Source organism: Archocentrus centrarchus, chromosome 14 (assembly GCF_007364275.1).
Source record: "Archocentrus centrarchus isolate MPI-CPG fArcCen1 chromosome 14, fArcCen1, whole genome shotgun sequence".
NCBI classification, from domain to species: Eukaryota; Metazoa; Chordata; class Actinopteri; order Cichliformes; family Cichlidae; genus Archocentrus; species Archocentrus centrarchus.
Genome location: NC_044359.1, coordinates 13,040,322 through 13,057,449, shown reverse-complemented (window position 1 = coordinate 13,057,449; position 17,128 = coordinate 13,040,322). Strand labels below are relative to the sequence as shown.

Below are 17,128 nucleotides of genomic sequence, written 5' to 3'. Positions count from 1 at the left end.
GCCATGTGAGTTCCTGATGAGATTGAAAGAACATGCGTGGCTGTGGCTAACTGAATGAAGAGCAAACTGAAATCAACAGTCTTATTAATCAACAGACATTTTAAAAAATCTCTAGCTTAAAATAATCTAATGTTGTAGTTAAAGAACAGACGCATCCTTTCAGACTCATAGAACAGTGCTACAAGCAGAAAGAAGCAAATATAATTTAAAAGCTTTCAGCTCTCTGATTCAGAAAAATCTACCAAGTCTCCACTGAGATCATTCCAAAAGAAATGATGCAAAAGGGGTCATAAAATCAGCTGTTCCAGGCAGCCCCCACCCACCTCTTCTCTGGAAAGAGAAACCACCAAATGTCAACACAGGGAAAGACTGCCATGAACAAATCTAAATTTACACTAAAAAATTTTTGGAAAAAATTTGGATCTGACTTGAATATTGATCTAAACTGAAACTTTTAAAGAAAATTGGCAGGAAAAAGAGAATAATTTTAACAGAAAATGAAACAACATATCTCTTTCAATTTCATTCATATCAACTGACTGAGCATCAGAACTGAGAAGAAAGATGACTCTGAATTTAGCATGCTTGTTGGTGCCAGATGGGCTGGTCTGAGTATTTCAGTGTTTACAGACAGTGGTCTGAAACGGGGTTATAATAGTTTTGGATTTTACATTATAGTTTAATTTTAGTACGTTTTAACTTTTTCTTCTCTAATTCAGGTAGTTTTAGTTAGTTATCAGAGTGGTTTTAATTAGTTTTTATTTTTGGTTTAATGCTTAGTTTTAGTTTAGTTTTCGTTAGTTTTAGCATTAGTTTTAGTTTTTTCATACTTTGTCAGGTCCAAGATTCAAGATGACTATTGTGTAATAAAAACTCGACAAAACATACCGTTACAAAACAAATTGTTCACAAGACAGCAGCATTACGTGCTAAATGTGTGTAATATTAGGGACACACATGAACATCGACAGGGAGAGACGCAGGGGTGAAAGTAAGCCGGTACAGTCCGGTACTGTACCACTAAAAGATTCTGCGCCGGTACGCAGTACCGGCAAAAGTTGGAGCAGCTGTCTGCTGTAAAGCCCTCATTCAGAACCGGTCACAGCTGTACTTTGGGTCAGAATAAATCCGCTAGCAATAAGCAGTCTAAAACACGAGGTAATCAGTTAATAAATTGCTTTTTTTTCTCATTTCAAATTGTTTCTGAACTGTTCGTGCTATGCTGGCGCCTCAAATCTCTAGCTTCTCTCCCCTCAGAGATCGAGGGAAGCCACATAAAAAGCACTACATCGTTCCGTTTACGGGACGGATGCAGTGCATTTTATATGGCAGGCTAGACCCTCCTATTTTGATTGACACCTCGTTCGGCCAATCATGTAATTGGCTGCACCAAAATCAACCGAAACGCTGCGTGACACCCCCTGGTTATTATTGGCTCTGAAAAACCAATTTCTTCATATGCTTGGCCGAATGAGGTGTCAATCAAAATGGGAGGGTCTAGCCTTTCATATAAAATGCACTACATCCCGGAGGACAGGACACTGCCAGTTAACGGGCAACGACAGGGGTTTTCCAGAGCCAATAATAACCAGAGGCCGAAGTTTTTTTCAGGTGATTTTGGTTCGGCCAGTTAACAGGTTAAAACGTTTACCGCTACATTTAATGTCGGTCTGCTTGTTACAAACAATCTAAATTAAAAGCAAGTAGAGATTAACTAATTATGCTTCATGTTATTCTGCTCAATTTCCACAACACAGCACAGCTCAAAAACACTGCTCATGACCAGAGATTTCATTTACGCTCCAAAACATAGTGGTTGCCATGAGGATTGAGGTTTGCGAAAGTTTGGTTACTTCTGTCCAGAAGTTTTGTATTGGTGGACAGAACGAGAATGCGTGGAGGTGGTCATCAGTTGTGTTAAGTGTGCACTGTGTGCAAACATCTCAGTTCCTTAACAACAAAAATATATTCCACATTGTCATCTTCTAATTTCTGCCTTATCCAGGCAGGATATATATATATATATATATATATATATATATATATATATATATATATATATATATATATATATATATATATATATATATATATATATATATATATATATATATATATATATTAGGACTGGGACTTTAAAGCGTTAATTTCGATTAATTAATTACGGGGAAATTAACGAATTAAAAATTTTAACGCACTTTGTACCGTGGAACGTTTCTCAGTGCACGAGTTCCCGGCATACAGATTATATCGACGCACAATGTCCAAATTCAGGGGCCGCATCCTGCGAAGGACCCGGCCCACTTCCTTCAGAGCCCACGAAGACCGCAAAGGGAGGACGTGAGCGGCTAGCCTTCATATCAGCGTCACCTGTCCTCACCTGTAGCTCATGTCGCCTAGCAACCGTGAGTGTGAAGCACAGCTGTGTAAAAGCAGCTGGTTAAACGGAGAATGAACTTTTTCTCCTTTTTGTGGTTTAATTTTAATTATTTTATTCAAAATAAGCTGTTAAAACAAGCATGACACATTTCAACATCAAGGAATACAGCTGAGAGAATGATTAATTTCCAACTATAACAAGTGAGACATTAATGTTGAATAAAACTATCCAGTTATGATGCTTAACTTTAATTTCAGGAGTTTGCTTATCACAGGAGCACTTCCACCCTTCGTTGGTCTGTGTAGTAGACTGGTGGGAAAATAAAAAACATTTTGAAGTTTAAGCTTATGTATATTGATTCATTCATCAACCAAACTTAAATTAATATTTCTCATGTCAAATATTGAAATGCGATTAAAATGCGATTAATTTCGATTATTTAATTACAAAGCTTGTAATTAATTCGATTAATTTTTTTAATCGAGTCCCACCCCTAACATATATATATATATATATATATATATATATATATATATATATATATATATATATATATATATATATATATATGTTAAGTGTGCACTGTGTTAAGTGTGCACTGTGTGCAATCATCTCAGTTCCTTAACAACAAAAATATATTCCACATTGTCATCTTCTAATTTCTGCCTTATCCAGGCAGGATATATATATATATATATATACACATATACATATATATATATGTGTGTGTGTGTGTGTGTGTGTGTGTGTGTGTGTTTGTCATAGTACCGGCAAGAATTTAAAACTACTTTCATACCTGGAGAGACGTAAAGAAAAACTCCAAAACTCAACAAACTCTACAATAAACTCCCAATAAACTTCAGCGTCCATGCGATAGATTAAGAACACCTACACGTGGTGTATAACATCAGAATGCAGCGAATGTTTGACAAAAACAAGCTGAACTCTTTGAAGGAGTCAAAGCTCAAATCCAGCTGCATCCTGATGTTATCCACCACATGAAGCTGGTTCTGTTTTGGAGCTGCTCAGAGAGCTAGCTTGGTTAGATCCTGGCTAATTAGACTTCAGCTGGATCTTTGCGGGGCCTCTGTACACAACCCCGCATTTATGTCCACATTCATGCTTGTATGGCTGGATTATGTGTGTTAATTACCTTGTGGTCGTGTGCCGGTGTTTTATATGCAGTGCTGGCTGGGACTTTTTCCCCTCTTTGGGTTTCCGTAGCCGCCTTGTGCGCTCTTCTCAAGTGGACTTTGATGTTGGTGTTTTTTTTCCGCTTGAGAACTGTTCCTCACACTTTTCATCATCCTCAACAAGACACTCGCTTCTATCTGTGCATCGTACTCAAAGAAACTCCATATGAGACTCTGCTGCTTTCTCGGCAGACCGCTGCCATTACTTTTCGGACAAGCGCGGTGCACGCACGCATGCACGCACGTACAAGGTTGCGGCACTCGCAGCTTAAACTGCTAGAGCGAAAAAATTATTTCCACAAGGCTTTTAAATATAATAACAAAAACAAAGGTCATTTTATCTGAAATTTCAGTTCGTTTTAGTTAGTTTTGTAAACCCACAATATAGTTTTAGTTAGTTATCTTTTTTCCTTTTAATTATCGTTATTATTTATTTCAGGTAACGAAAATGTTTTCTCAATTTCAGTTTTCGTTATTTCGTTCGTTTTTGTTAATGATAATAACCTTGCTATGAAAAAGAGACAATATCCAGCGATCGGCAGTTCTCTGGGTGAAAATGCCTCATTGATGTCAGAGGTCAGAGGAGAGCATCCAGACTGCCTCAAGCTGACAGGAAGACAACAGTAACTCAAATAACTACTCATTAAAACCAAGGCACGAAGAAGAGCCGTTTTGAATGAAGAACACATCAAACCTTGAAACAGACGCTGAACCATGTGCCTCTCCTGTCTTCTAAGAATAGCAAACTGAGGCTACCAACTGTGGCATTGGCTCACCAAAATGAGATGACAGAAGATTGGAAAAATTTGATGATGATGAGTCTCGATTTCACCTGGTGTAAACAGCATGAAATCATGGATCCAGAAAGTTAGGCTGCTGGTGGTGTGGTGTGGTGTGGTGTGGGGGGATATTTTCTTAGTACGCTTTGGGCCTCTTAGTAAAAACTGAGCATCATTTAAGCATCATAGCCCACCTGAGTGTTGTTGCTGACCATGTCCATCCGTTTATGACCACAGTGTACCCATCTCCTGATGGATGCTTCCAACAGCCTGTCTTTTGACTGCAAAAGGGGATCCAACCAGGTACGAGCGAGGTGTACCTAATAAAGTGGCTGGTGAGTGTAAAGATAAAGTGATCTTAAAAACAATTAACCATGTTGAATGTGTTCAGTAACAACTGGAAAGACAAGATATTGTTTCATTTCATTTTCATTACAGTTATTGTGCTAAGGGCAGAACTCAGCTGCCGCATAACTCATCAAGCCTTCATGAAACAAAGTGATCATCACATAAATATTTAATTATAACAGTTTGACCTACTTGGCTATATGCCCATCAACCACACAGGGTTGAGTTAATGACGAAAAAGTGCATAAGTGGTTGAGCCTTGGGAGACTTGCACTCTATTTTCAGATTGTTTTCCTGCTGCTAGGAAGCCAGGCAGGCAGGAGGAGATACAGGGCCCATTATATCCTACATTACAGTGTTGCAGGCCTGAATATGAGTTTTATTGCCTTGACAGTTTCCTAAAATAATACGGTCATCCCTTCGCATGAGGTAACCTTGAAAATACAGTATATATTCCACTGCGTTTCATTCAGTAGATGATTAAAATGTGTTTTTAATATCTTTCTCTTCAGTAACCATCTGATCTGATCTAGATCAAAATCTTTGGGATCCAGAGGACAGTCAAAGAACCTCAGGTGATCTTCCTCAAGATAAGGTCAATTCTCCAGGTTCTGACACGGGAAAAACAAAACAAATAATTCATTGTGGAATAAGTACTTTCCTTATTTCCTTATGTGTAATTAATAATAAAAAAAGAAATAAAACCTGGATGTCTGGGGAAACACAAATAGCAACGAAGTACACTTTTTAGTACCCGTATTTGAAAACCAATATTCACAATATAGTACAATATAATCCTTTATTCTCTGAACAGTCAGGAAAATGCAAATTACTCTAAAATGCATTATTATGTGCGTCAGAAAGACATCATGTACAACATGTTAATGCCACTTTATACTTCAGTTTCATATTTCAGAAAGATGTTAATTTTGCAGGTACAATATTTTACAACCAGTGTATGATATTTTGTGAAATGAAACATTTTGCGTTCAGCTCATCATTGGGGTTGATGGTCAGGTGAGACCTGTTCCTTCATTATTTCATGACAAATTCAGCAGATTAAAGATCTGGAGCAGACTCCAATTGTTAAACTTGCATTTTGGTAGCTGTTCACTGGAACTCTCAAAATTAGGTCAGAAGAGATATTTGATGCAAGTGGGGGAGGACATGATGAGGCTGAAAACCAAAGTAAACTTATCAGAGACAGCAAAAACTTTAGGAGTGGCCAAATCAGCAATCTGGTACATTCCTAAGAAGAAGTAACGCACAGATCAGCTCAGCAACACCAGAAGGCCTGAAAGACCACAGAAGACGACTAAAGTGCATCATGACAGAATTATTTCCATAGTTAAGAAAAAAAAGCTGCACAACAGTAGCTTCATAACACAGCTGCATAACCAAGTCAAGAACACTCTTGAGAAGGTCAAGGTCAACGATCAAGAGGCACCTTCATGAATGGAAATACACGGGGTTTACAATAAGATGCAAACCACTGCTTACACTCAAGAAGAGGAAAGCCAAATTAGACTTTGCCAGAAACCATCCAAAAGAGCCTGCACAGTTCTGGGGAAAATAATAATAATTTTTGGACAGATGAAACCAAAATTAACTTGTGCCAGAACGATGATCTGAAGCATACCACATTACGTCTAACATGATTGAGTCAGTGTTATGGTATGGGGATGAATGGCCGTCAGTGGAACCAGGTCAGTTGTGTTTAATGATGATGTGACTGCTGATAGAAGCAGCAGGATGAATTGTGAAGTGTGCAGGGCTATACTGTCTGCTCAGATTCAGCCAAATGCTGCAAAACGAATCAGACAGCACTTCACAGTGCACAGGGAGAATGACCCAGAGGAACCCAAGATTTCCTTGAGACAAAGAAATCAGATATTATTCAATAGCCAAGTCAATCACCTGATCTAAATCCAGGAAAGCAAGCTTTTCAGCTGCTGAAGACAAAACTGAAAGCAGAGCCCCACAAACAAGCAGCAGCTAAAGGTGGTTGCAGTAAAAGCCTGACAGAGCATCTCAAGGGAGGAAAAACATTTGGTGATGTCCATGGCTTCTAGACTTCAGGCAGTCATTCACCTCAAATGATTTTGATCCCAGTATTAAAAACAATCCTGTTTAAAATTAACGTTTGTCCAATTAATTTGGAGCCTCTGAAGAAGAGAGGCTGTGTTTAAAATGGCTGTAATTCCTCAACAGTTAATGCAAGACATTTGTTAAACTCCGTGAATTAAAGATGAAAATCTGTACTTCAATCATATACTGATTAAAATCCACAGTGGTGGTGTACACAGGCATAATTACAAATATTGCGTCTCCATCCAAATACTCACAGACCTAACTGTATAATGACCAAGAGGCATTTTACTGCAGTACTTTTTATCTTGGTGATGATACTTATTACTTGCAGATTTTTTTCCCCATTTAAAATTCAGACCTTAATTAAATGAGTTTAGCAGATAATCCCAATTTAAGATGCCCTTGCTCTCTCCCTACTCTTTCAGTCTGATCAAGTTTTCATGATCAGAGCTTTTAAGCTGGCACAGACAAGAAGTCTAAACAGTGTTTGAAGTGTGTATTTGTTGAATAGCATACATAAAAGTTATTGTTATTGTTCTACTCAAAGAAGATTTTTACATTTTTAAACTTCAAAAAGTTCGCTAAAGATATGCAGCGTTAGTTTCCACCACATTGTTTCTGAAGCCAGGGTTTTAAATCAGTGTCATCAGACTGCAGCAATGTGGCGGCGTATCCATCAACTGAAGCCCTTTGGAGTCACAGGGTTTTCTAGAAATCCAAATCAGCCCAAATCCAGTGCAGATAAATTAGAAAAGAAGAAAACAAGGCCATCTGTATTGTCACATGAGGAGAATCAACTGTCAGTGGTTTCTTATTGTGTTTTCACACCATCTTTTTCCATTCTGAAAGTCAATGTCCAACATCTTCATGTGTGTTTTACATGATTCAAGTCCTTACTGGTTCTCACTGAGGATTTAATACGTGCAAAAAAAATGGAAACATTTGTGGTCAGCAGCAGCAGCAGCACAGATCTCTCCTCTGCTTTTATTTAGTCCACTATGAAAGCCGGCTGGCTCATTTCCCTGAAAAAAAAATTCTTTCCGCTGGATTATGCAACAAAAGCAGCAGGAAGGGGAGATAATGAAACAGTCTGATGAAAGGGACAATAGAACACTGCACCAGTGGCCACTACCATGAGTCACTGAATAATTATTAATTTACAGAAATCCTACTGAGATTACTTTAATGAGATCTCATTGGTGGCAGCAGCCAGTCCATTAACAGTCCCTACAGTTACAGAGAGCAGCAGCAGTGCTGTGGTTTTGATTAGATGACGAAGTTAAATCAGCGATTAGTTTTATACTGTACAATAACTTATTTCTCAAATGCTTTCTTGGCTTGGAAACAGAAACACTGAATTTAAGAAAAGCAGTACCGAAACCATCAACTGGTACTTATATTAAACAATGTTCATTAACAGCACCACCAACTCCTAACAGTCCATACAGTATACAGTACACAAGCTGGTGTTTTCAATATTTGCTTGGTTTTCCTATTTCTTGGCAAAGAAAAGGTCCTTGCGGCAGAATTTTTGGCTGGAAACTGCCAATTAGCATTGGCAATAAATCCCCAAACAAAACTGCAACATGTCTGTTGTGTGGAAAACCACTGGGCACAGAGAATCAGTAAAATGAAACTGGCCATTTGGGCAGCAGAGCAGGACCAGAGTCTTTATTGATGCCATTAAAGTGACTTGATTTGGGTTTTCTAACATTTACATTTAATTGGGATGCTGCAAGGAAATGTTATGTTCAACATACTGCACTGATTCAATAAATTCAGTGCATTTACCAAAAGTTATATTACATAAATGCACATCTATATCCACTTGCCACTGGTCAAAATCCAAAAACGTGTATCCTAAGAGGACTATTTTCAGGCTTAGAATTTGGTGGAGTGACTCCATACACTCAGACGTGTATCACCCACTGGGGTCTTGGCATTCAGTGGTCAGGTCATAGTTCAGTCTTTATCCTGTGCATCAGATCTCTCTGGTCCACCATGTCCGTCTGTCTGTTCCAGCGGTGGTAGGCCAACAGAGCAATGTTTTTGGCAGCCACTGAGCTCATCTCCATGGCACTGCCAGCCCACTCAATCCCATTGAGGTAGTAGAGATTTGGGTGCAGCTCTACAGGTGGCAGTCGCTGGCTGCTGCCATAGCGAGGGTAGGCCTGCCACTCCGTCACCTGCACTGAGTAGTACGACCTAAAATTAAAGAGTACAGTATGTTAGAGAAAAGCTGCCAAGTTTAAAACAAAAGATGCTCTATGGTGGTTGTTAGATCAATAAATAACTTCAGTTTAGTCACTCTAGCACAGGGGTGGGCAAACTATGGCCCGTGGGCCACACCTGGCCCTTTGGTCTTTTTAATCCGGCCCGCCGAAAATTGGTACAGAATTGCCCAAATCAAATCATATCATAATTATGACTGATGTCGAGGATTCTGAGAACAACAAAACTAACACCAGATTTCATTAGTCTGTCCACCAGAGGCACTCTGCAATTTTCTTGTTTATCTGTCTTAAAAATCCCATATCAGTCAGGTTCAAGTTTGGACCAAACAAACAACTACAGAATTTAAGTGCGGCAAATTACAATAGTATAGTGGTTTAAATATTTGCCTAACAAGCGAAAGATCCTGGTTTGATTCCAGAAGGAGACACAAATCTCTTTGGGGTTGTGTCAGGAAGGGCACCCAGTGTAAAAAATCTGCACCATCAAACATGCAGAGCTACCTACTGTGGTGACCTCTTGTGAATAAGGGAACAGCCAAAAGTAGCTTCTACACTATAAAAAAAAATTTCAGCCTGTTGTTGATGCCATGATTACTCTTCTGTGAAGAACACGGCTGACCTGAAGAGCGTTTTCAGCTGAGACTTGTCCAGCGGCTGTGGCGAGAACACCTTGTAGACTCCAGCCTCTTGTGGCTGCTTACGCCGGAAGCCTGCTGAGATGTTGACAGGACAAACGCTAGCCACGCTGTTGAAGAACAGATCAGGTGTGTCAGTTGTCAAGATGCTGGCGAATGGAAACAGACGGGGGTCCGGGAACCCAAAGAAAGAAGTGTTGAGGTAACCATGGACAATGGTTGCTACAGTGCTGTGATATGTGCCAGGCAGCTCATCGAAGGGAGGCGCGAAACCTTGGAAGTGGACTCCAGACCCGACACCAGCCTGGAGAGGCGTCGCCAGCACTACAATGTCATACAGCTCTGATGCCGTCCCTGTTGCTGTAGTGAAGCTCAGCTGGTACTGGAGTGAATCTCCTGTATTACACAAAAAAATATATATTAAAAAAAAAAAAACACAAGCTTTACGGGTGACAGTGGAAATGCGTATGACTTTATTATTCTCTGTTCTTTATTTTGATCTTAAATATTTACTAGGAAAGCATCATGACTGTATCATATAATGATGACGAAATCTATCCACAGATATACATATAAACAACTGCCAAACAATCAAAACTGTCTTTGGGGTAGCTCACAATACAGTAGGTGTCTCCAGGCCAAAATCGTGCCTTGATGACACACACAACATGCCCAGAACACCTCGCCCAGGAGGCAACCTAATCATATGCCCAAACCACCTCAACTGTCTTCTTTCGATGTGGAGGAGTACCAGCTCTATTCTGAGTCCCTCTCAAATGACTGCACTCTTCACCCTATCTATAAGGGAGAGGCCAGCCAGCCTTCAGAGAAAGCTCATTTCATCACTTGTATCCACAATCTCATTCTTTCTGTCACTATCCAAAGCTCGTGACCACAGATGAGGGTAATGATGTAGATCAACCAGTGAATCGACAGGTTCGCTTTTACGCTCAGTTCTCTCTTCACCACAATGGACCACTTATAATATCCAGCGGACCCACAGACTTACAAAGAATAAACAATACCAGTCATGTTGTCACAAATGGAAAAAGTCCTCAAAAAGCAGGAAACATCAGGATGGAGTACCTGAGTGGATGGGGGAGATGGAGTTGACTTGTGCCTTCAGCAGGTTAGCACTGGCCATTTTCAGCAGGCCTGAACACACCAGTTTGTTGCCTCCTTCCACCGCCCACAGGTTGTTCTGGGCACCAGCTAAAGACACAGCTCCTGAAACACACACACACATAAACACACACACTCTGAACAGACAGTGCCAAGTGCTTTAAACCAATTATCAGCTACCTACACACTTTTCTGTTCTCTCGCTCCCACAGGCTACCCCCTCCCCTCTCACCTTGCCTTCCTCTCTTCTATTCTCCACCTTATTTCTCTTTTCCTTCCTCTACCTTGACTCACATCAGCAAGGAAGTGGACATTCAGTTCAAAACTGGCCCCAAACGCACCACCTCAGCCTTTACCCTGTTACTTCACTACTCATCACCCCCTCATCTCTTCCTTCACTGCTGCTTGTTTCTTCATACTCAACTGACCTACAAAGGCGGGGATGCTGACGTTCTGTCCGTAGTTGATCCTCATCACAGGTGCGATGACCTCATCAATGAAGCGCTGGGACACACCCAGCTCCAGCAGCGAATCAGAGAGCGGCCTCCGGGTCATGTTGATGAAGCCGCTGCCCCCAAGAGAGTCCAGCAGTTCCTCCACGGAGCTAAAGGCGTAGCCATGGCCTTGGTATTTGTAGATCCTTTATTTCACTCACACACACACACACACACACACACACACACACACACACACACACACACACACCACACACACACACACACACACACACACACACACACACACACACACGTTATAACAGTTAGCAACTAAAAGGTAGATGGTGGATGGACAAGTTTTTTGTATCGTTTCCTGCTTGAAGTTGGGACAGTCAGCAATAATCTGTGTATAACAAATCTGACACACAAAGATATAGAGGCTTGTGGTTGTTGACTCAGAGAGAAGAAAAGAAAGAAAAAAGTGATGAAGAGATAAAATCATTTCCTGAGGGAGGAAATAGATGTTGGTGGTAGAGGAGGGATAAAGTGAAATTCTGTGCCTGGCTCATCTTTCAAGGCAAAACTGAGCAGAGGAAACAAATGTAACCAAAAGATTTGACATATTTAGCCCTGTGAGGTTTTAATATCTAGCCATCAGCCTGGCAAATCCCAGGCTGATGGCTATATATATATATGAGAGAGAGAGAGAGAGATAGATAGATAAGATAGATAAGATAAGATAAGATAGATAAGATAGATAAGATAGATAAGATAAGATAAGATAAGATAAGATAAGATAGATAAGATAAGATAAGATAAGATAAGATAAGATAAGATAAGATAAGATAAGATAGATAGATAGATAGATAGGCGCAGAGAACAACAAATAGCTCAAAAACAGGCTTCCCCCAATGACTGCAACACCAGAAGGGAGTGCTGTGCACATTTTATGGCTAACGTAACTGTTTATAAAGTCCAGCCTTATCTCTGTGATAGAGAAAACAATTTTTGGAAGCAAAGCACCAAAGCTTTAAGTGACTCGGCTAGATCTGCAATGCCATTTTTGGAGCACGATTTAAAAAGTTTAGTATAATTAGGCCAGTTTTGTGCCATTACCTTCACTATCAACTAACAATACTGTCGCCAGAAACAGACAGGAGAAAATCTGAACATTTAGAAATAAACTAGGGCCCTCCTTTCACCTCCAGAGACATCTACAACAAACTTATGTTACTCTGACACTGCAATTTTTAGCTGCACCCACGCCACATCCTGTCACCCAGCAGTCCAAGAAGCTTATGAAACTAAATCAAAATCAAGGCATTAAAACTTCTCGCTTACCTCATAAATTTCTCCATAATCTCCTCCACCCACATCTGCAAACGTATGAAGCTGATACCGTAGCGCCACCACAGCCGGAACAGGTCGAGCAGATACCAGTCCGTCTCCTCCAGAATCACCTCTTCGCCGTTAAACACCGCCATCTTTCCCGCCACGTTGCGACGATACTTCAAACCTTGTTAGGCAAACACAGGATGACACGTAAGACCAGCACAGTTTCAGGTTTTCTAACTTTAATCTTATAAAGTGATCACATTTACTGGAGAACGCTTAAAAACACTAATATCCGTCTCCTGATTTGCAAGCTTCCTGACAAATAGGAAATAGAGAAACTTAAAGTTATAAAAAGCTCACCACCTTGAGTAATTAATATGCAACCAGACATAATTTCCATTAAAATAACCAGCACCTTGTGTGTCATGTATGTTTGTGCATAAACTCACCCAGCTGCTTGACAAACTCCTGCATGTGGAGGTTGAGCGAATGAATAATGGATCCTCCGGACTCATAGTCGTTGTGATTGACTGTTATAGTGGCGAGACGACCTCCGACCTCTCCTTTCTCAAACACATCTATCTGGACCTCAGGGCCAAAGTGCTGCCGCAGGAAATGGGCAGTGGCGCTACCTCCTATCCCCGCCCCAACCACAGCTGAAGAACAAGAGAGACAGAGTGGGATTAGGAGATGAAATGTGCCTGAACTCTAATGTAGATCTATATGACAGTGTAAATTTGATGTTTGGGATCTGGCTGTTGCTGGCCTCACTTTAAGTTTCAATAGTATTTTTCATATCTACCAATGGACTGAGGATGACGACAGTAAATTATGCTTTTCTGGAGTTTTGGGGTTATCCTGTAGTACGGGGCACTGAACTCATTTTAGTTACTAGAGCACATACAACCCAATCTGATCTCAAGTGGGCTGGACCAGCAACTGCAAGTAAACCTACCTTTTCTTTAAACTGTAGAAGAATAAGTGAAGATTCAAATGTGATGAACTATCCATTTACTAATATCTTTAAAGAAAAGTGCAGTTTGAACAATATTACATGTGCATTACATATCAATCTACGAAAGCACAAAACTCTCACATGTAGAGTTTTGAAATTAAACAGCTTCAATACTTTTCTCTTTATATTTCAAACAATTTGTCTAGAAATACTTTTAACTTAACCCATAAGAGCCCACGCCCATTTCTCCTTGAAGGAAATTTTATTCGGAATTTCAGAAATCTTTTAATTAAAAAACTTATTCAAGAAATTTTCTAGAACATTTGAGACTGTGACAGCTGTTTCACACTGGGTTGCTGGCATTACATTACCAAGAACAGCAGAGGAGTTCACAGAAAAATTAAAGACATTAATGACTTCACCAGCCATCCAACAGGCCGGACTGGACTCTGTGGAGCTTTTCTGGCCTTCATGTCTGACACCCTGCTGTAGAAAGAAATGTAGGGTTTATCATTCAAAGTGCAGCGTCAGGGATTTTTGGGGGTGACTACACATAAGCTTGACTGGTCCACATATAGTTAGGCAATGAGTCTGTATTACCTTACTTAACAGAAGTAAGGCTACGCATTTCTTATTATTTCTATCCATTTGATAAGCAGAAATGTGTTATCCTTGAGTCAGTTAAACCCCACGTTAGGAAAACTGGTTAAGATATCTTCATGTTATTCGAGAGGAAGGTCTCATGCCCATAATGACTCTGTATACAAGACTCTCCTTTGCCCCGCTTCCATTGATGCAAGTATTAAAAAAGATCTTTCCTGCCTTCTCTGGTTTTTGGCCTTGTATAACTGCTTGTTACAGCTGTGGTCAGAAGTTTACATCCACTCATCATGGGCATGAATGTCATGGTAATTTGGGACTTTTAATGATTTCGCTGAACTGTCTTTTTTTCCAGGGTGGAAAAAAGAACTGGGTGCACAAGTTTGAATTTATTCCAGATTTTTTCTTATCCACCCAGGGTCACAAGTATACACACAGGCTCAAATATATACATATATTAAATTAAATCTTTAATAAGTGGTGCTGAAAGTTCTAAGTTCTTTAACTTGAAAAGGCCAAGGCTTATTAACTTCTTATTAGTGATCATGATTGCCTACAACTGGTGGTTTCTCTGTGCCAGCATAATAAGGATTCATTTAACAGCACTCATTGGACTGACCAATACTCAGAACAATGGGAAAGTCCAAGAAACTCACTGAAGATTTGAGGAGAACCGCAGAGTTACACAAGTTTTGAAGGTCTCTTGGAGCCATTTCTAAACAACTGCAGATTCCAAGATAATCAGTTCAAACGACTGTATGTAAGTACAAGTTGTTCAGATGTGTCACCACTTTCTCCAAGTCTGGAAGAAGACCCAAACCATCATCCTTAAATGAGAGGAAATTGCTTAGGAACAACCCAGGAACCACCAGGGCTCAAGCCTGCCATGAACTAGCAACTGCTGGAACACCAGCATCACTGTCCACAGTGAAGGGAGTTTTACATGAACTGAGAGGGTGCTGACCCAGAAAGAAGCCCCTGCTCCAAAATCAACACCTTGAAGCTCGACTGAAATTTGCAGCTGCCACATGGACACAAGCTGAATGCCTTCTGAAGAAAAATTTTATGGTCAGAAGAGACAAAGATTGCGCTCTTTGGACACAATGACGAGATGTATGTTTGGAGGAGTAAAGGTGAGGCTTTCAAATCTAAAAACACTGTACCAGCTGTCAAGCATGGTAGCATCATGCTCTGGGGCTGTTTTCCTGTCAGTAGTACTGGTACATTGCATAAGTGGAAGGAAGGAAAGAAAGACTACCTCTAGACAGTTGAAACTTGGACAAAACTGGGTGTTCCAACAGAATAACGAGCCCAAAGACACATCAAAACTGGTTTGGAATAGATAAAGCAGGCTGGCATTAAGCTTCTGGAATGGCCTTCCCAAAGCCCGACCTCAACCCTATTGAAAATCTGTGGACTACACGTAAAACCAATTTAAATGAACGCTACCAATTCTGCCAAGAAAAGTGGTCAAATATGCAGCCAGAAGCTTGTTGATGGCTACCAAAAGCATCTGGTCGAGCTGCGAGCTGCAAGTTGCTAAGGGACATTTAACCAAATATTAGTGGGGGTGTATATATATATGTACATACATACATACACACATTGACCCTGTGTGGAATAGAGAAAATCCAAAATAAATTAAAACTGGTGCACCCAATTTGTGTTTTTGAAAGTAATTATAAATGTATGCTGTACAATAACCCTGGAAAAAGACAGTTCAGCGAAATCATTAAAAGCCCCAAACTGCCTTCACATTCATGCCGATGATGTGGATGTAAACCGACCACAACGTATGCAAGAGCGAAAAGGAATCTGTCACTACCAATTAAAAAATACCAACATTACTTTGCTTTTCAAGTATAAGATGTGCCGTCTTTCCCCTTTTGTGCATCAGTGCTCATATCCTCGTTATCTTTGGGTTTTGGGCGCTCCTGGTTGGAGATAACAGCTGAAAAAATACTTCCAGTTTTAAAGTCGCTTCAGTGTAAATGAACTGATAACCTTTGTTGGACACGTGACGCATGCGTGTTAGGTTCAGTACTTGGATACCTTCTGAGGAAATAAAATAAATCAAATAACATCATCTAACCTGTCAATAAAATATAAGCTACCCGTGGTTGCTGCTACAGCAGCTCACACAGTCACATAGCATCACCCCCTCAGACTGACTGCGGGCTAACAGTAGCTGAACTAAATAGCTGCCTGTGATGGTGTAATTCCTGCTTTTCTTGCCTATCTTTGAGGGTGGAGCTCCGTCGACAGGACCGTATCCCTCCGGGTCTACTGCGACGGCCGACCGGGTTGCCAGCACGGCGATGAAAAAAGGGAGCAAAGAGCCACCCATAGCGGCAACAAAGCAGCGATGACCGAATGGAGAGGAGAGGAGGCGACCGTTAGGTTAGCTGCTCTCTGTACGCTCACAGCAATAAAAACTCAAAGGTCGGATGATTAATGTTATAAGTAAATGAGGTCGAATAGGGTGAGGATACAGCACCAAGGATGGACTGATAAAGATGATGATGGTGCAATTCAATCCTGGTTCTTGAACCATCTCTCACATCTACATCCGGCAATATCACGTGATCCAAACGGATGGCTTGTTGCGACCAATCAGAGATGGCCCCCTGCAGCCTGCGCGCATCCGTGGTTTTCCAGCTTTCTTTCTCCGAGGCGCAGCGAAAAGCACACGTATTCATATCTGCAGAAAAACATCCTGTTATCTGGAGACGTCATTGACATTTTTTTGATTGTGGCGTCAGATGGAGGCGCTTTTGAGTGTGACACCCACAAACACTCTTGCTGTCTACGGTTTAGATCATGTGCTCTTCTTTGTCATGAGATATGGTTGATTTCTGGGCAAAAGATAAGTCATTTTAACAAGTTTTATTTTTGCCTAAATCATATTTACAATGTTTGGTTCAGCTTTTTTTTTTTGTCTTTTCTGAAAAACCTGAAGAAAAAAATGACTAGGACTATTATTTTAAGAGGGTGACAATATGGAGCTGCCAGGCAGGAG

The 17,128-nt window shown here is 40.5% G+C and overlaps 1 protein-coding gene across 1 annotated transcript; it reads right to left on the bottom strand.

Annotated features, from left to right (window-relative positions):
* Nucleotides 1-7,957: 7,957 nt before the first annotated feature.
* Nucleotides 7,958-16,709, bottom strand: pcyox1l (prenylcysteine oxidase 1 like). The gene is made up of 7 exons (XM_030747269.1): nt 16,345-16,709; nt 13,004-13,210; nt 12,561-12,735; nt 11,211-11,422; nt 10,747-10,887; nt 9,645-10,056; nt 7,958-8,996 (listed from the first exon to the last, which is right to left on the bottom strand). The coding sequence occupies exons 1-7, from the start codon at nt 16,454-16,456 to the stop codon at nt 8,747-8,749; spliced, it is 1,509 nt and encodes a 502-aa protein (XP_030603129.1). The 5' UTR covers nt 16,457-16,709; the 3' UTR covers nt 7,958-8,746.
* Between the last annotated feature and the right edge of the window lie 419 nt (nt 16,710-17,128).

What these genes read in the sequence shown, in the direction of transcription:
- pcyox1l (XM_030747269.1), bottom strand. Translation starts at nt 16,456, where the DNA reads ATGGGTGGCTCTTTGCTCCCTTTTTTCATCGCCGTGCTGGCAACCCGG. An exon ending in ATTATGGAGAAATTTATGAG is followed by an intron (nt 11,423 to 12,560) that starts GTAAGCGAGAAG and finishes AGTGAAATAAAG; the next exon opens with GATCTACAAATACCAAGGCC. An exon ending in CATCTCCCCCATCCACTCAG is followed by an intron (nt 10,057 to 10,746) that starts GTACTCCATCCT and finishes TGTGTAATACAG; the next exon opens with GAGATTCACTCCAGTACCAG.